Source organism: Rhynchophorus ferrugineus, unplaced genomic scaffold (genome assembly GCF_030347505.1).
Source record: "Rhynchophorus ferrugineus isolate W39M unplaced genomic scaffold, kcgeb_rfMv2 rfM9, whole genome shotgun sequence".
Classification (NCBI taxonomy): Eukaryota; Metazoa; Arthropoda; class Insecta; order Coleoptera; family Curculionidae; genus Rhynchophorus; species Rhynchophorus ferrugineus.
In genome coordinates this window covers 23,668,831-23,684,558 of record NW_027472588.1, presented here as the reverse complement: position 1 = coordinate 23,684,558, position 15,728 = coordinate 23,668,831, and the positions used below count along the sequence as shown (strand labels likewise).

General features: G+C 29.8%; 5 protein-coding genes across 6 annotated transcripts; 3 read left to right on the top strand and 2 right to left on the bottom strand.

The window, feature by feature from the left end:
* Positions 1 to 47: 47 nt before the first annotated feature.
* JMJD4 (Jumonji domain containing 4) lies at positions 48 to 1,374 on the top strand. Its single transcript, XM_076415400.1, has 2 exons — positions 48 to 553; positions 613 to 1,374. Exons 1-2 carry the CDS (start codon positions 48 to 50, stop codon positions 1,268 to 1,270), a joined length of 1,164 nt encoding a protein of 387 aa, XP_076271515.1. The 3' UTR covers positions 1,271 to 1,374.
* Positions 1,358 to 6,038, bottom strand: abo (de-etiolated protein 1 abo). The gene is made up of 5 exons (XM_076415397.1): positions 5,527 to 6,038; positions 5,300 to 5,472; positions 4,509 to 5,213; positions 1,800 to 1,991; positions 1,358 to 1,725 (listed from the first exon to the last, which is right to left on the bottom strand). Exons 1-5 carry the CDS (start codon positions 5,884 to 5,886, stop codon positions 1,500 to 1,502), a joined length of 1,656 nt encoding a protein of 551 aa, XP_076271512.1. The 5' UTR covers positions 5,887 to 6,038; the 3' UTR covers positions 1,358 to 1,499.
* Positions 5,845 to 8,883, top strand: LOC143203241 (eEF1A lysine and N-terminal methyltransferase homolog). Its single transcript, XM_076415395.1, has 8 exons — positions 5,845 to 6,351; positions 6,406 to 6,528; positions 6,597 to 7,032; positions 7,104 to 7,369; positions 7,428 to 7,611; positions 7,663 to 8,161; positions 8,236 to 8,364; positions 8,416 to 8,883. The coding sequence occupies exons 1-8, from the start codon at positions 6,260 to 6,262 to the stop codon at positions 8,676 to 8,678; spliced, it is 1,992 nt and encodes a 663-aa protein (XP_076271510.1). The 5' UTR covers positions 5,845 to 6,259; the 3' UTR covers positions 8,679 to 8,883.
* Positions 8,884 to 11,856: 2,973 nt separating this feature from the next.
* Positions 11,857 to 13,777, top strand: CAHbeta (Carbonic anhydrase beta). Of its 2 annotated transcripts, XM_076415402.1 has the most exons (5): positions 11,857 to 11,999; positions 12,072 to 12,245; positions 12,575 to 12,659; positions 12,903 to 13,090; positions 13,145 to 13,777. In XM_076415402.1, exons 2-5 carry the CDS (start codon positions 12,153 to 12,155, stop codon positions 13,544 to 13,546), a joined length of 768 nt encoding a protein of 255 aa, XP_076271517.1. In that variant the 5' UTR covers positions 11,857 to 11,999; positions 12,072 to 12,152; the 3' UTR covers positions 13,547 to 13,777. The 2 variants fall into 2 exon arrangements, with proteins under 2 accessions (XP_076271517.1, XP_076271518.1); XM_076415403.1 differs by lacking the exons at positions 11,857 to 11,999; positions 12,072 to 12,245 and adding an exon at positions 12,321 to 12,396.
* On the bottom strand, positions 13,725 to 15,674 carry RagA-B (Ras-related GTP binding A/B). The gene is made up of 3 exons (XM_076415401.1): positions 15,394 to 15,674; positions 15,220 to 15,319; positions 13,725 to 15,036 (listed from the first exon to the last, which is right to left on the bottom strand). Exons 1-3 carry the CDS (start codon positions 15,403 to 15,405, stop codon positions 14,231 to 14,233), a joined length of 918 nt encoding a protein of 305 aa, XP_076271516.1. The 5' UTR covers positions 15,406 to 15,674; the 3' UTR covers positions 13,725 to 14,230.
* Positions 15,675 to 15,728: the final 54 nt, after the last annotated feature.

Genomic DNA, 15,728 nt, shown 5'->3' with positions numbered 1-15,728 from the left:
ATAAAATACTTTCAACATAACCAATTTACTTAGTATCACATATCAATATGAATTTTGAACTAATTAATAACGTATTTACTACTTGGGGGAATTACGATAAATGTTCTACTATTCCAACACTCGATGCTGCCCATTTATCTTACTCAGATTTTTTCGAAAATTTTATGTGCAAAAATTTACCATGTTTAATAAAAAATGTTTCCGATAACTGGAATTCAAGCAAAAACTGGGTTAAAAATGGAGAAATAAATTTAGAGTACATGCAAGAAAACTATGGACATACAAATATCATCATTTATAATTGTTCAGAAAGGTATTTTAACTCCCAAAAATGTGAGAAAAGTGTTTTTTCAAAATATGTAGATTATTGGCATAATAAAAGTGATAACAGTCCTATATATTATTTAAAAGACTGGCATCTAAAGTTACAATGTAGAAATAGTCCATTTTATGATGTACCAATACATTTTGCATCAGATTGGCTCAACGAATACTTTTTGCAGTGCTTGGATGATGATTATAGATTTGTGTATATGGGCCCAAAAGGAAGTTGGTAAGATATATTATATATTGTTTTCTTCCAAATGTGACCACTAGTGAATGTATTTTCAGGACGCCATTACATATTGATGTATTTTCATCATACAGTTGGTCAGTAAATGTTTATGGTAACAAAAGATGGGTGTTTATACCACCTAACAAAGAGCAGAATCTAAAAGACAATTTAAATAATTTAATATATAATATTGATGACATCTCCACCTTTAAAGACTACATTGAAGTAATGCAAGAACCTGGAGATGCAATATTTGTACCAACAGGTTGGTTTCATCAAGTATGGAATCTTCAGGACACAATTTCTATTAACCACAACTGGATAAATGGTTGTAATATAGAGTCTGTTTGGCACAGTTTAAAACAAACTCTAGGAAATGTAGAGAGGGAAATAATGGATTGTAAAGATATGCAAAATTTTGAAGAACACTGTCAGGCTATGTTAAAATCACTATTTGGAATGGATTACTATACATTTTACAATATGATAGCCTGTATTGTCCACAACAGGATTGCAGGACTTAGTGATCCATCTAAAAGAAAATTATTTCATGGTTACACAATTGGAATAAATCATATATTGTTTGATTTAAAGAAGTGCAGTGAAGTGTTACAAATGTTTGTTGAATGTGATTATATCAAAAAGACAAGCTATTTTACAGAGGTAAAAAAAGATATTTATCAGATTAAAGAAGTTCTTAGTAATAACACTTGAATTGTTAATCTACATGTTTTTATGAAATACGCTATTTTTATATCATAATAGTAATATTTTGTTACATAGTAAAATAAAAGATACCGATGTATAAAATCATATAATTGATGTAATTTTATTTTAACATTATATGTAACTTATATATCAAATGTTACTAATAATTAACTCATAATTTTTCTAATGCATAAAATTGTCAAATATTATTGTGCTAAATTAATGATCTGCAATATTATAAAGCATTAATTCTAGCTTCATCGTAACAGTTATAATGTGCATTCTGATTGTCTAGTCGTATATGAAAATTAACAATATATTCTGAATCTGTACGTTGCACTGAAATGATAAAAGGATCAGTGGGATGAAAAGTAAAAGCTACCAGACGTCTAGCAGATTGTACTGGAATGGTAGAAACATACACACAAAATTTCAGACATCCAGAATCTCGAGCATTAAATCTACAATATCAAGTTATATGTTATTTGTTACATATTTACTCCATGTAGAAGTTTGAAAACTTAATGAACGTTACCTGATAGGATACTCGCCGCATGGTTTTGGTCGTTCTAAAGCTGCTATCCACTTATCATCATAACTAAATAAGGAATAATCTAAATAAGGTGAAGCTGTATATGACTGACAACTAATGGGTATTTGAGTTAATATCCTTCTAGCTGCCTCTGCCCTTCCGCCGAATTTTGCTATTTTTATTGTATGTTTAAGTCTAGAAGAAAGAAAACATAAAAAGGAAAAGATGAAGTATGGAAGATGGAAATGAGTGGCAACGGGTATAGAAGAAACGAAGAAAAAACTTGAACATACCAAATTAGATATACTACCGATAATTGAAATGAAAAATAAGGGATCTAATATTTATCAGCATCGAGAAAGGATCAAGAAATATAACAACGGACAATATATTCAGGAAGGATGTTAACAGTAAAAATGAAACTAAAAGTAGTTATTGTACTTTTATTAATGTATATGCTTCAGGCCAAGAGAAGCTGTTAACAAAGAAGAGTTTTTGAAGAAGTTGATACGGTAACAGAGGATGCTGAAGAAGGATTATACATTCTGGGAGAGATCATGGTAGAACAAAAAGGGCGGGTGGACATATAAGGAAATTGCCCTAAAAACGGAGATGTGAGGAATGACAACGGAGAATGTTAGATTTCTGTCTATTACATAATATAATAACAAATTCGATTTTCGATCATTACACAAAAGCAGTAAAAACAAAAACGAACAATCCATCATAAATTATATATTAGTAGATAGAGAAAACAGAAGAGATAGATACAATGTACACAAAAGTTAGACTTGGAACGTAAATTGGAAGTAACCACTATTTAGTAGTAACAACAATATGGGTAGTATAGTATAGTTATAGAAAGTTACATATTTGGAAATCTTAATAATATTTAAGTTATAAAATGAGCTCATAAGTAAAAAATATCCAGAAATGTTAACTTTGCAAACCAATAGAGGAGCGGATACAAACAGAAGTTTGAAATTATTTAAAAAATTCAGTATTAGGTCCAGCAAAATGAACCTGTAGTAACCTAAGATCTAACCAAAAATAAACAGCATGGTGGTTTCAACAAATAAGAAATAACTAAGATAACAGAAAGCTAAAAATATATATGAAAGCAGAGCAAGGATAAAACAAATAGTCATCATGAATCAATAGCTGGCGCTTTGGAAGAGTATTAATTCTGCTGTTGGTGTCGTCGGCCTCCGAACACTGTTCGCTAAATCTCATCATAACTATTCTACTCTCGAACAATATTACCTACCAAGGTCTTTTCTTCATTAATTCTCAAGCTATTGAAACTCTGCATTGCAGACTTATATCATGCAGAATACCAGAAGTCATAGCATCTGTATCAACAAACATCAGATCGGTTAAGAGGTTCGTAGCATCGTAAAGAACATATGTTTTTAAAAACTTTTCGCATAAGTTAAGAGATCTCATCAGTATAAAATACGCATAAAATTTGTGTGAGTAGAATGTGAAGCTGTTAAAGCGTTGTTTCTTCGCCAGTTTTAATCATTTCTGCTGTCAGGTGGTCTACTCCAACGGCCTTAAAACAACTTTAATTATTTCACTGCCTTTCACAATTCGTCCATTATTGGCTCGTCATCATCTAATGAAGTTTCTGGGATATCAATTGCTTGCGAAGTTGCTATAGGACACCCTGCGGTAGATCAATGATAAACTCCCTCCATCAGTCGAGACGCTCATCGTGTGACTTCGAACGAAAGTTCCGTCCGATTTTTAAATGTTGCCGTTGATAGATACACTCCTACCGCACAATCTTTGTGTTTGTTGCAATGTCCGATATTCACATTTCAATGCAACAACTTCCAAATCGACAGCCATATCATTCCGTTAGACTTATTTTAATGGACAAATGGTACAACACGCACAAAAGAAAACATGGATATAACTTGGTAAAAAAGGTTTCAAAATTGTACAGAAGAGAAAAATCATTTATTTAGACATATAACTATAGAATTTAGATATAGACTTATAGAATAGGAGACGTAGCATAACTGTCGACAAGAAAGCAAGTGCAGAAAGAAGAACAAACTGCAATACAATAAATGACAATCATTGTTCCAGTACATAAAGAGGGATGGCGATAACTGTACTAATGACATTACTCTGCTGTGCATTACTTTGACAATGTATCAACAGATAACCGCCTAAAATCAGTAATAGTGGATCAAATTGGAGGAGTATATCAAAGCGTAATTTTTTCGTATTAATTACATCTTACGTTAGATATGCGTAGTACATTCTTAATTTACAAATTAATTTATTTCTACTGTTCTGGTATACTTGCATTAATACACAAGCAAGACGAGTATGAGATTAACACATCAGTATGTATCTCCCAAATAAAGAGTAAATGAAAAAATAGGATTAATCCAAAATATATAGAGAACAAACATAAATGCTGTAATTGCAGACAAGGTGAGAAGAGTGATAAACATGGCCAGAATAATAAATAGTGAAATAAGCAAAGACCTTAATATAGAGCCTTTAGAAGAATACATCGAAAGGATGCTCATTTGGAGTTAGTTACAATATATGGAAGAGACAAGACGTAGTTAGTAGTAGTAGTAGAAAGTTTGGAAAGCAGGGACATCAACCTAAATGAACCTGGGAAGAAGGTATTAGTGAAGTACATAGTGAATATATAACTCTATAATTACTCTAATAATTCATACTAACCTTGACTGCTTTAATCTAGCATATAAATTTGTTGAGGGATTGCATGTAAATTTGTGCTCTCTTGATAAACAAACATTCCTAAAATGATCACTAAAGTTTTCATATAAGTTTAATAATTCTTGTGAAGTGTTATCATATATTGCAATAACTTTACTACTGCTGATATTATAAACAACAAAAAACTGTGGTTCTGTTGTGTTGGCATCAGTTTGCTTAAGTGTTACAACATCTTCACTAGCATATTTTATTAATAGATGATTTTCATCTAAGAGCTGCATTTTCCACATTTTTAGTGAGTTAAAATTATCAAAATATTGATAAAATCTCCTTATTTCAGTTGGGTTACCTGTACATTCACTTATATGTACTGCCCTTTTATATAAAAATGTTAATAGTCTGTGTTTTAAAGAGTTGATACAGACATCTTTAAAGGCTGATTCTCTTGGATATACAGAAGAATAAAGATAATAATCATCTTCATAACAAAACCTTCCTATTTTTCGTATGTCAACAAACATTCCATCTAATATCTGGAATATATGAATCATTTGATGCTGCACAGAGAGTACAGCTACAGTATCCTTATATAAATATAATCCCTGATTATGTGATAGGAATATCTTATCTACTTTAAAATGTCTAGTATCACAGAGTTTTCCTAAATGTAAATCGACCAAATGTAATGTATAATCCTCTAGAGGAGACCTAAAATAACATTTAACATGAATAATTATATATCATAATAATAATGATATATATCATTCTACAATTTTAAAAATTTAATAGAATACCTCAATGCTGGTGTAACTGATTCATTGTTAGTATATATTTCATAAAAAGTTGGCCGCATCTCTTCAGGAATACAAGAAGCGGATCCGACTATTACATATCTTCCATCGTCACTAAATACGCTACATTCTCTATTTAGTTGTTCATTAGTTGTAATGTTGATAACATGCTTTAACTTAAATGAACCATCAACATTCTATGCAGAATCTATTTAACTAAAAATACATACCGAAAAGAATCTATAAAATATGTTCATTTTAATCTGATTTTGAATTTCTTTAGTTAATGTATGGGAATTCCCAATGTTTTGAAGTAAATCAGCAGCAGCTGCGGGACCCTGATAGTTGTACACTTCTAAAGAGGTTTGATCTGCTGAAAAAGCAATAAAGCATTTTCCATCTGGGCTAAATTTTCGTAAGAAGCAGGGTGGTTTTTCGACATTAATAACAGTAAAATTAGGTAGCACATTACGGTAAAATTGGCGAACTGAGTGAATTTGTGTTCCATGTTTTTTAGAACCATATTTCTCCCTGTTCCCTAAATGAATAACAATATTTTCAGGGTTTCTTTTTTTCGAACGGAATTCCATCTATCAAGTTTTCCTATACGAAAAAGCAATTAATTCAATTATAAAGTTGAAATATTATTAGTTGGTTATATAGTTGATATAAACTTTATTATATGTTAATATAAACATAGAATAAAAATATAAACAGTTTTATATGAGGGTTATTGTCATTATGTTCCTCCTCAAGAAAATATACTTTCAATTTTTCATCGGTAACAATTTTGAACATAACCATAGAGTTTCTCTAAGAATGTAACATAACCTGTATTATTCTATAAATATTTGTAAATCTACCATTGGAGAATCTACGTTACGACTAGTCCATAATTAAAAGTAAATTGATTTCTTAAGGTTATTTGATTACTATTAAATTTCTAGAAGTTTTATAAACGATATGAATTTATTGCCAAAATCCAAGGAAGAATTTAGTCAACAAGAATATTGGAACTTGTTTTTCAAAAAACGTGGGAATGAAGCATTTGAATGGTAAAATAATTACTAATTACTACAATTTCTCTATTATTGGTGTTTAATATTTAGGTATGGTGAATATCCAGAACTCTCGGGATATTTGCATAAATACCTTAAAAAACAAGATGATATATTAATTACTGGTTGTGGGAATTCTACCTTAGGTAAAGATTTATATGATATGGGTTGTAGGTATGTAAACATACATGCATTAAAACTTATAAAGCAATAATTCAATATATTCTTTATATATGCTTTAGTAAAGTGACCAATATTGACATATCAAAGGTGGTAATTAAACAAATGCTTTCTCAGCAAGATAAAGATAGGCCAGGTTTACAATATTTACAAATGGATGCTTTACAAACAACATTTGCTAATGACCAATTTAGTGCTGTAATTGATAAAGGTACTTTGGATGCCTTAATGCCCAATAATACAGATGAAACCATAAAAAATATAAATAAATATATATCAGAAATTCAGAGGTTGCTGCGATTAGGAGGTAGATATATTTGCATATCCTTATTGCAAGAGCATATTTTACATAAAATTTTGGACTATTTTCCATCTAATGGTTGGATGTTAAGAATTGTGAGATGTTTTGAACCTGAAATAAAATCTATTGAAAATGGTGAAAACTCTTTGCCAGTGTTTATGATTATTTGTACAAAGTTTACAGCTTTGCCTAGAAAGGTTTGTATTTTTTTATATCAATGGAATTGTTTGTCATATCTGATCTTTTTAACTGTTTATCTTATATTAAGATTTTAGAAATATGTTTAGGTTCAAATAATAAAATTGACAAATGTGAAACATGTAATGATGTCATCTCATCTATTACAAGCATTCAAAGAGCTGCATTCATATGTTCTTCATTGCGAAAATCATCAATTGAAAATGATGGTGAAATAAGTTTGGACTTATATGAACCTGGTGATCAATCTAATGTCAAATTCTCTGTGCATATTGTTGAAATACCATTTGTTGCAAAAAATGCACCTTATGCATGTTTTATTGTTCCACAAGGGAGGTAAAGTAAAGAAAATGTTACTTATATAGATTACTTTTATTAAAAATGTTATTGATAGAGAGACAGAATGGTTGTTTTCTACTAAAGCAGGTAGACAGAACTTAGCAGCTATGACAAACTATAATAGGTTAGCAATTGTCTCTATGCATAGAGGTAAAGTTTATGGTACATTGGATGAAGTAAAAAAAGAGCTGGAAGATATTGTTTGCAATCTAGCACCCAAAAAGTTGAAATCTCAAAAGGTCTCAAAAAGGTAACTATTATGGAGCAAAATATATTCTTTTTGTTTTCAGATAGCTTTTCTTTCATTAGGAGCTACACTTGGTAAAAGAAACATCAGGTATGAGGGTAAATCTACTTTCTCTGGTGAATATGTCATTGAAGATGTTGAACATGACAGTGGTGATATATATAGAAGATTATTTTATCTTAATGCTCAATTAGTGACTCAATCAGAAGCTAAATTAAAGCAAATAAAAAGTAAAGGAAAAAAATCAAAGTACATAGTTGATTTATTCAGATTGATGTGTCAGCATCACATGTTCATGAGCATTGGTGCTCATCTGGCATGTGCAATGAAACAAAATGCTAAAGTAACAGTTTTGGGTTTAGGTGGAGGTGGGTTGTGTTCTTTTCTTCACAAACTTCTTCCCCAAGCTTTTATTACTGGTGTGGATATTGACCCAGAAATGTTAAAAATAGCAACTGAATGGTTTGGCTTTAAAGAGGATGAAAAATTATCAGCTAAAATTCAAGATGGACTGGAGTACATATGTGATTTGGCTAAAAATGGTAATTACCTCACCATTCCAATTTTTTACCATTAGCAACCACCATTCAAATATTTTTAAATTATACTTTTATAGGAGAAAAAGTAGATGCTATACTTTGTGATGTTGATAACAAAAATTCTGAAATTGGTATGAGTTGTCCACCAAAAGAGTTCTTATCTCCAGATATTTTAAAAGCAGTATCTAATAGTCTTACAAACCAAGGTATAATTATGCATGAATGCTGTTCAATCAATATTAAAACTTTCATTTTAGGTCTTTTTGTTGTTAATGTAGTCCTCAGAGATAAATCTTTAAGACCATCTGTCATAAAAGATTTACAAAACCATTTTAGAAGTTTTGTTAGTTATAATACAACAGAAGATCTAAATGAAATATTTATTTGTGCTAACACAGGATCTGATTTTACTGGAAATATTAAAATAGCTATAGAAGCAATCAACAGTTTCTTTAGAAAAAATAATGTTAATGAAGTTGCAGAATTATCTGAATATATGGATCATCTGAAAATAAATTAAATAAAGATATATTTGTGCTCTTAAAACCTTTCCTGTATGCCATGTAAAAAGTTATATATTTTAAACTTAACCAACTTATGTAAATATAAACAACAAAAATATAACTAACATAAATATAAAACACTGATAATGTTAGTATATATAATGTTTATAAAATAAACAAATTAACCAGAGGTAATTAAATTATTATTCAGTTTTTGATGGAGCAATGTGGTTTTGATTTTTTCATATTCATTATTATTATCGATGCATGATATGAACATGACATAAAGGTAAACATTCCCATTAAATAAAATATTCTTCAATTAAATTAATTAAGTTCAATTCCAACCTTCATAGAGTGAACACGTGTTTTTAACGCGCTCCAAGCTCTAGGAAAATACCATTCTTAACAAAAAATTTGCGTTTTGTTATGATGCTTTAAGTGACGATCTAGAGACGTATAACAGATGCCCGTTTTACGGTGTACCTAAAGCCTAGTGAATACACGTTTACGTAAAACAATTCAAAGGCCTCCGAATATTTTTTATTAAATCACTTCTATACACAGTCTAGATAGCAATATTTTAATTTTTCTTAAACATTATTTTGAACAAAAACCAGTGTAAAAAGAGTACGTTAGTAAAAAATAAAAAAAAGGTGGGTGAAATAAAAATGTTTCTTTTGGAAATAACTACATAGACAATAAACAGACAAATTAAAGATGACGACCCATACTGTATCATTCCAACCACCTACACATTGTGGTACAGGTGGACAGTCGTCCATTACACATAGCACTCAAACAGAATGAACTATTGTAATAAAGACAAAGCGATTCGGGAACCCAGATGAACAGATCGCCCGAAAACAAATCTGTATAAGTGACTTATTGGTTACAAAAACCAATTTCTCGGCGGCTTTTCGGAATAAATCGAAACCAATATACAACTAAGCCCGCAAAAAGTCGCCACCAAGCGACCACCAATAACGGTTAACATCACTAAATTGGAAAGCATAATGACTAAACTAACGGAATAAAATAGTATAATGTTTAGTTTACTCACGACCATCGTCACCAAACTTGCCTAATAGTTAAAAAATAACATACAAAATCGCCATCTGGAATGCTAATGACCACTAACAACATGCCAAGGAACTAAAAATGTTCCTAAGTAAACAAACATTGATATTATTATGATTTCCGAGACACATTCCACAGATAAAAATTATCTGAAAATTACTAAATATAAGTTTTATCATATAAAACACCCAGATGAAAAAGCACAATGAGGTACAGCCATAATCGATTATTGCGATAATTGCCACCTAAACATAATAACAAATTCCGAGCCTTCTTTAGTACGCTAGATAATAATTTTATTACTGGAGGAGATTACAATACCAAACATGTTATGTGGGCATCAAAAATAATAACCTCAAAAGGTAGGGAGCTGCTGAAAGCTATGAAGACCGATAATTTACAATATATCTGGAGAACCAACATATTAGCAATTAAACTTAAAAGACTTCTGCATCACAAAAAATATTGTTAGAAAAGTGTCGGGCAGAATTATGTTTCGATCTGTCTTCTGATCATTCACCAATAACAACAGTTTCTTCAAAAATTATTTTCAAAGATAAACCTTCTTGTCTGTTTAATTATAGAACTAACTGATTGCTATTTAGAGAAAAATATACAAATTTCGCGACTCTTAACAATGAACCATTTCCAAAAAACATATACACAAAATATACAATTCAGGAAAAAATTGCAGAAAAAAGAAAATTTCGAAAGAAATGGCAACGACTAAGAACTGAAGAAAATAAAATTTAATAAAGCAATAAAAGAGCTGAAAGAGTTGATTCAAAATGAACAAAACCAAGGCATTCAGGATTACTTAGAAAATTGACATCAACTGACACTACAGATTATTGATTGTAGAAGGCAACACGAAAATTTAAAAGACCCCAGCAGCATAACCCTCCTATTAAAATAAATGAAAAGAATAGAAGCTTGGGGCTAGAAGCAATAAAGAAAAGGCCGACATCTCAAAATATTTAAAAAATGTCTTTAAACCCTTCCCGTCTGAGCTATCTAAAGATGATGAAAATAAAATTACTTGCTCCCTAATTTAGCCATTTCATAAAATTTACCAAAATTTCAAATATATTTACCACATAGAAGATTCACTGTCAAACAAGTTCAACAAATAATAATCCGAGAGATTAATTGTAAAAAAGCTCCTGGATATGATCTAATAACCGGAAAAATATTATAGGAACTATCAGCGAAGGGGGTAAAAATATTAACATTCATATTCAATGCTATATTACGAATAAATTATTTTCCTAACCAGTATTAAAGCCAACGAAACAAAATCCAGTCATACAACTTTTACTCTATGTAGAAGAACATGTCCACCACCACCAGTTTATGTCAATTACCGCAAACAGAGGATGCTAAATATCTTGGTATGTACCTAGATCGACACACAACTTGCAAGAAGCACATGATCGCCAAACGGAAACAACTTACTCTTAAACTCTATCAAATGTATTGGCTTATCGGGCGCAAAACCAAGGTATAATTAGATAACAAGATATTACTCTATAAATCTATACTCAGCATATTTGGTCATATGGAATCCAACTATGGGGAACCGCTAGCAAGTCTAATATCTTTGATCAATCAAACAACGGTTTCAAAATAAAATGTGTGCGATTTTCTATGCTCCGTACTATGTTTCAAATGACTACTCCAGAACTAATAACGAGTGTAACTCAACATGTGTGTGTGAAGTACTTGGAAAAAGTGTCAGTGCATCCCAATATACTCGCTAATCAGCTAAATATGCGAAGTGACAGTGAAGTGCGTAGACTAAAACGTTTAACATCCGATCTGATTATTGGACATAGATAGAATTTAGAATAATAATAATAATATCTATATATATATATATAAATTTGATTGAATGGATTTCTTCGCCATGTTATTAAATAAAAAGGTACTTATCAAAATACCTCGTATAAGATCTAAAAACGTGTATTAATGAGACATTACATTCAAGAGATACACAAACAAAAGATTTTAGTTAATGATTTATATTCTCATTAGATGTGTTGCCTATTTTCGATTTGGCTTAAATAGTTTCACTGAAAGATGAAATATACCTACTGTAATAAAAGATCTCGGACATACTACATTTATAGTTTACTAACAGACAGGTTTCGTCAGAATATTAAAATTATTTACTGTGTTGTTAATATACCGATAAGACTGGATCATTTCGGTAGACTCATTAGTATCTATACTAATTGGAATGTTTTCAATGGCAAAAGGCAAGTCTAATAAAACTAAACGATTATCATTCTCTTTTTTAAAAAATCTTGTTTTCGTTTGACCTTGCACAGACATGGGTACGGAATAAAGTTCATATAGCACGCATTCGTTTTGTTTATATAAAATTCTAAAATTTAAATTAAAAGTGTGCTATGGATAAGCTGTTGAAAGGCATAATGCAGTATCGTGCTACTGTACGTGACACAATGGTGCAGCAGTTTCTAAAAGTAAAAGATAATCCTACGGTAAGGAAATGTTTAATTATTGCAATTTAAATAAAATCAGGTCATGTTGATAAACACGGCGCATGTGTAGCTTTATTAAGAATTAATGTCATTGTGATTTTGTCAATTTAATATATTGTTAAAAAATCTTAAATTATATAATAAAAAATAGGTAATTTAATTAAGATAATGGCTTAATTATGATCAGGCTTTATAGATTAAAAAGCAAATGTTTCTTCTCAGCAATTTTTATATATTTAATATGTTTTAAATAATATATCTCAATTAATATAGTTTGCACATTCTTAATATTGAAATATCATATTAATGATATGTTAACACAATTTTAGCCCAAAGCTGTTTTCTTCACCTGCATAGACAGTCGAATGATTCCAACGCGGTTCACCCAAACAAATGTGGGTGATATGTTTATAGGTAACTAAGATATGAATTAGTTATAAAGTTGTTCAAAGTAGATAAAGGTTACTTATAGTACAAACAAAATATGTTTAATCTTATTTCTGATATAATTGAACGATTTTATATTTGAAGCAGGATAAATTTTAATTTGTATAAGGTCCTATTCTTCAAAATATGTAACAATTGTGATACTACTTCATAATGTTTAAGTCTTATTAACTTTGCATTTCCATATTAATTATTGTTATAATGTTTAAGTTAGAAATGCCGGAAATATGGTGCCTCACTCTCAGTTTTTTCCCGATGAGCAACACTCTAATGAACCAGCGGCTTTGGAATTGGGATGCGTGGTAAATGATATTCGACACATCATTGTATGCGGACATAGTGATTGTAAAGCTATTAATTTACTCTATAAGCTCAGAGATCCAGAATTTGCATCTAAGGTAAACGAGGTTATATGTAGAATTTCAAAAATCATAATTAATAACATATTTTAGGACAATAGGAGGTTATCACCCTTAAGATCTTGGATGTGCGCACATGCTCAAACCAGCATAGAAAAGTTCGAAGATTTATTAGCCGATGATTTTAATAAACCTCTATTATTTCAAGGAGAAACACCACTTAGAAAATTTGCAGCCTATATAGATCCTGAAAAGAAATTTAATATTGAAGATCGTTTATCTCAAATAAATACATTACAGCAATTACAAAATATCGCGAGTTACGGTTTCTTAAAGAAAAAACTCGAAAATCACCAATTACATATTCACGCTTTGTGGTTTGACATTTACACTGGAGAAATATACTATTTCAGTAGGAGGCACAAACGATTTGTGATTATTGATGAAGAACATTTTGACAAATTATTTAAAGAAGTTATAGTTTATTATTCCTAAATTAAAATAGAAATTGATAAATACTGACCAAAGAAATTCATTGTTACAAAGTATTTATTGCGTCATAGTGTAGGTATAGAGCATAATTTAATGTCTGCCATTTTTTTACATTTGTTAGATTTAAAGTAAGCATTCTGTTAGATCTTATAGAATTCCTATATATAAAATTAAATATACATTTGTATATTTTATAATTTATTAAAATAAATATATACATTTTAACATATAACAGTAGAATGTTTAAATACAATAACAATATGTTCACCTACAAATTATACAGATTTTGGCACTAAAAATAACTATTAGATAATCATTATAAAGAGTGCTATATTCAATTTTGTAAAAAATGTACCAATTATTCTTTGTACTAGACATTTTTCAAAATGTTCATAATTTCTCAAAATAAATTTCATATATTTTTTTAATAAAGCAATGGGTTTGATATTTACATCAGCATACTTATTCAATTTACATTGCAAAATACCAAGACATTCTAATAATTAAACAACCAAGTATGTTATAATAAAGCAACAATATATAACAAAATGTGCAGCAATACCTCTTTTAAAAGCACCAACTTTTATATTTTTTTGCTTTTGTCTCTTTAATATTCAAAAAGACAAATAATATGAGAACATAGAAAGGGCTCTTAAAGAATTTGTAATAATGACAAAACATATAGACTTAACGGGTCATAGATGAATTAGAGACTTTTTCTAATTTTTCGAAATGTTTTCTTGCATTCCTTATATTCATAAGAGTTACTTCAGATGAAATTTGTGGATCTGACATGCATACCATTACATATGTATTACTAGTAAACAAATCAATATAAGCTGCAAATAGAGAATTCTTAACTTCCATACTTTGAAACTGTGCAGCTAGTTTGGAACAAGATAACTTAAATTGTTTAATTATATTCGAGACCTTCTCAAATCTATGGACATCTCTGTGTTCTTTCCTTTGACAGTGGGATATCACCAAAAAAGTTGCCCTTTCAAACAATAAAACCTCATCTGCATCAACTATATCAGCAAACTGCTGCAACCTAGTTTCTAATTCCTTAACATTAGGTATTAACATATATACAATACTTGACCATGCACGATATAAAGTTTCATCCCAAATGGATGTTCTAAAACATGTACAATCTAAAGGTTTTGACAGTCTAATAAGATCGGCTTCTCTTTCCTTAAAAATAATATCTCTTTGATCATCAGCTACTAAATCCATCTTGTGTATTAAACAAAATATTTTAGCTTCTCTAGAGTTTTGTAAAATAGCTTCTAAACATGACTGATAATAATGCATATCTTTCTCCAATTCTCTACTTTCTACATCAAACACATAAATTAACACTTCTACATTTTTAAAAATGTTATCTCTTTGAGAAGCAAAATAATTTTCCATGAATGCTTCTTGTCCACCACAATCCCAAAGATTTAGTACCAGGTTTCCGAGAAATCGGACATGTGAATGTTCAACATCAACTAAAAAATTATATTTATATCATAATTTACAATCATTTCAAATATAAGCTATATTCAATAATGTAAAAAATATTAGTTCTTTTGAAAAACTTGAACTTTTCCAGTTTCAATAAAATAAATTTGTATACTCATATTCATAACATTGCACATTCGTTCATAACATATTCACATTTTGAAACATACTTGTAGCCCCCAGCCTGCGGGTATCTCTTGCAATATAATTTGCAAATATAATAGATCTCATACTAGTCTTTCCAGATCCACTTTTTCCCATAAGTAATACCTATAAAAATACGAGTTGTCTTCATTGTTAAACATAATAGGTTTTAACTGAATGTAACATTAAGTAATAATTACCTTCTTCTTCATATTTATAACTTAAATTATATGAAAAAATAGTATCAAATTGTGGAATGAATTTCAATAAACAACGAACAGGTTATAATACTATCTTGACATATAATCAAATAGAAATTTTTTTGGACTAATATGTATTTAATGAAAAACTACTATGTTTTGGTCAGGTAGGTGAAATTTCCTCTACCTTTCTAAACAAGCGTTAGACGGAAAAAGATATATATTATATGTAATATGTAATATATTAATATTGGATAGTCAAATGTGTTTGTTTTGTGTGTTGCCAATATAAAACATATAACTGTTTAAAGTTACCGAAATCAAAGAAAATCCCT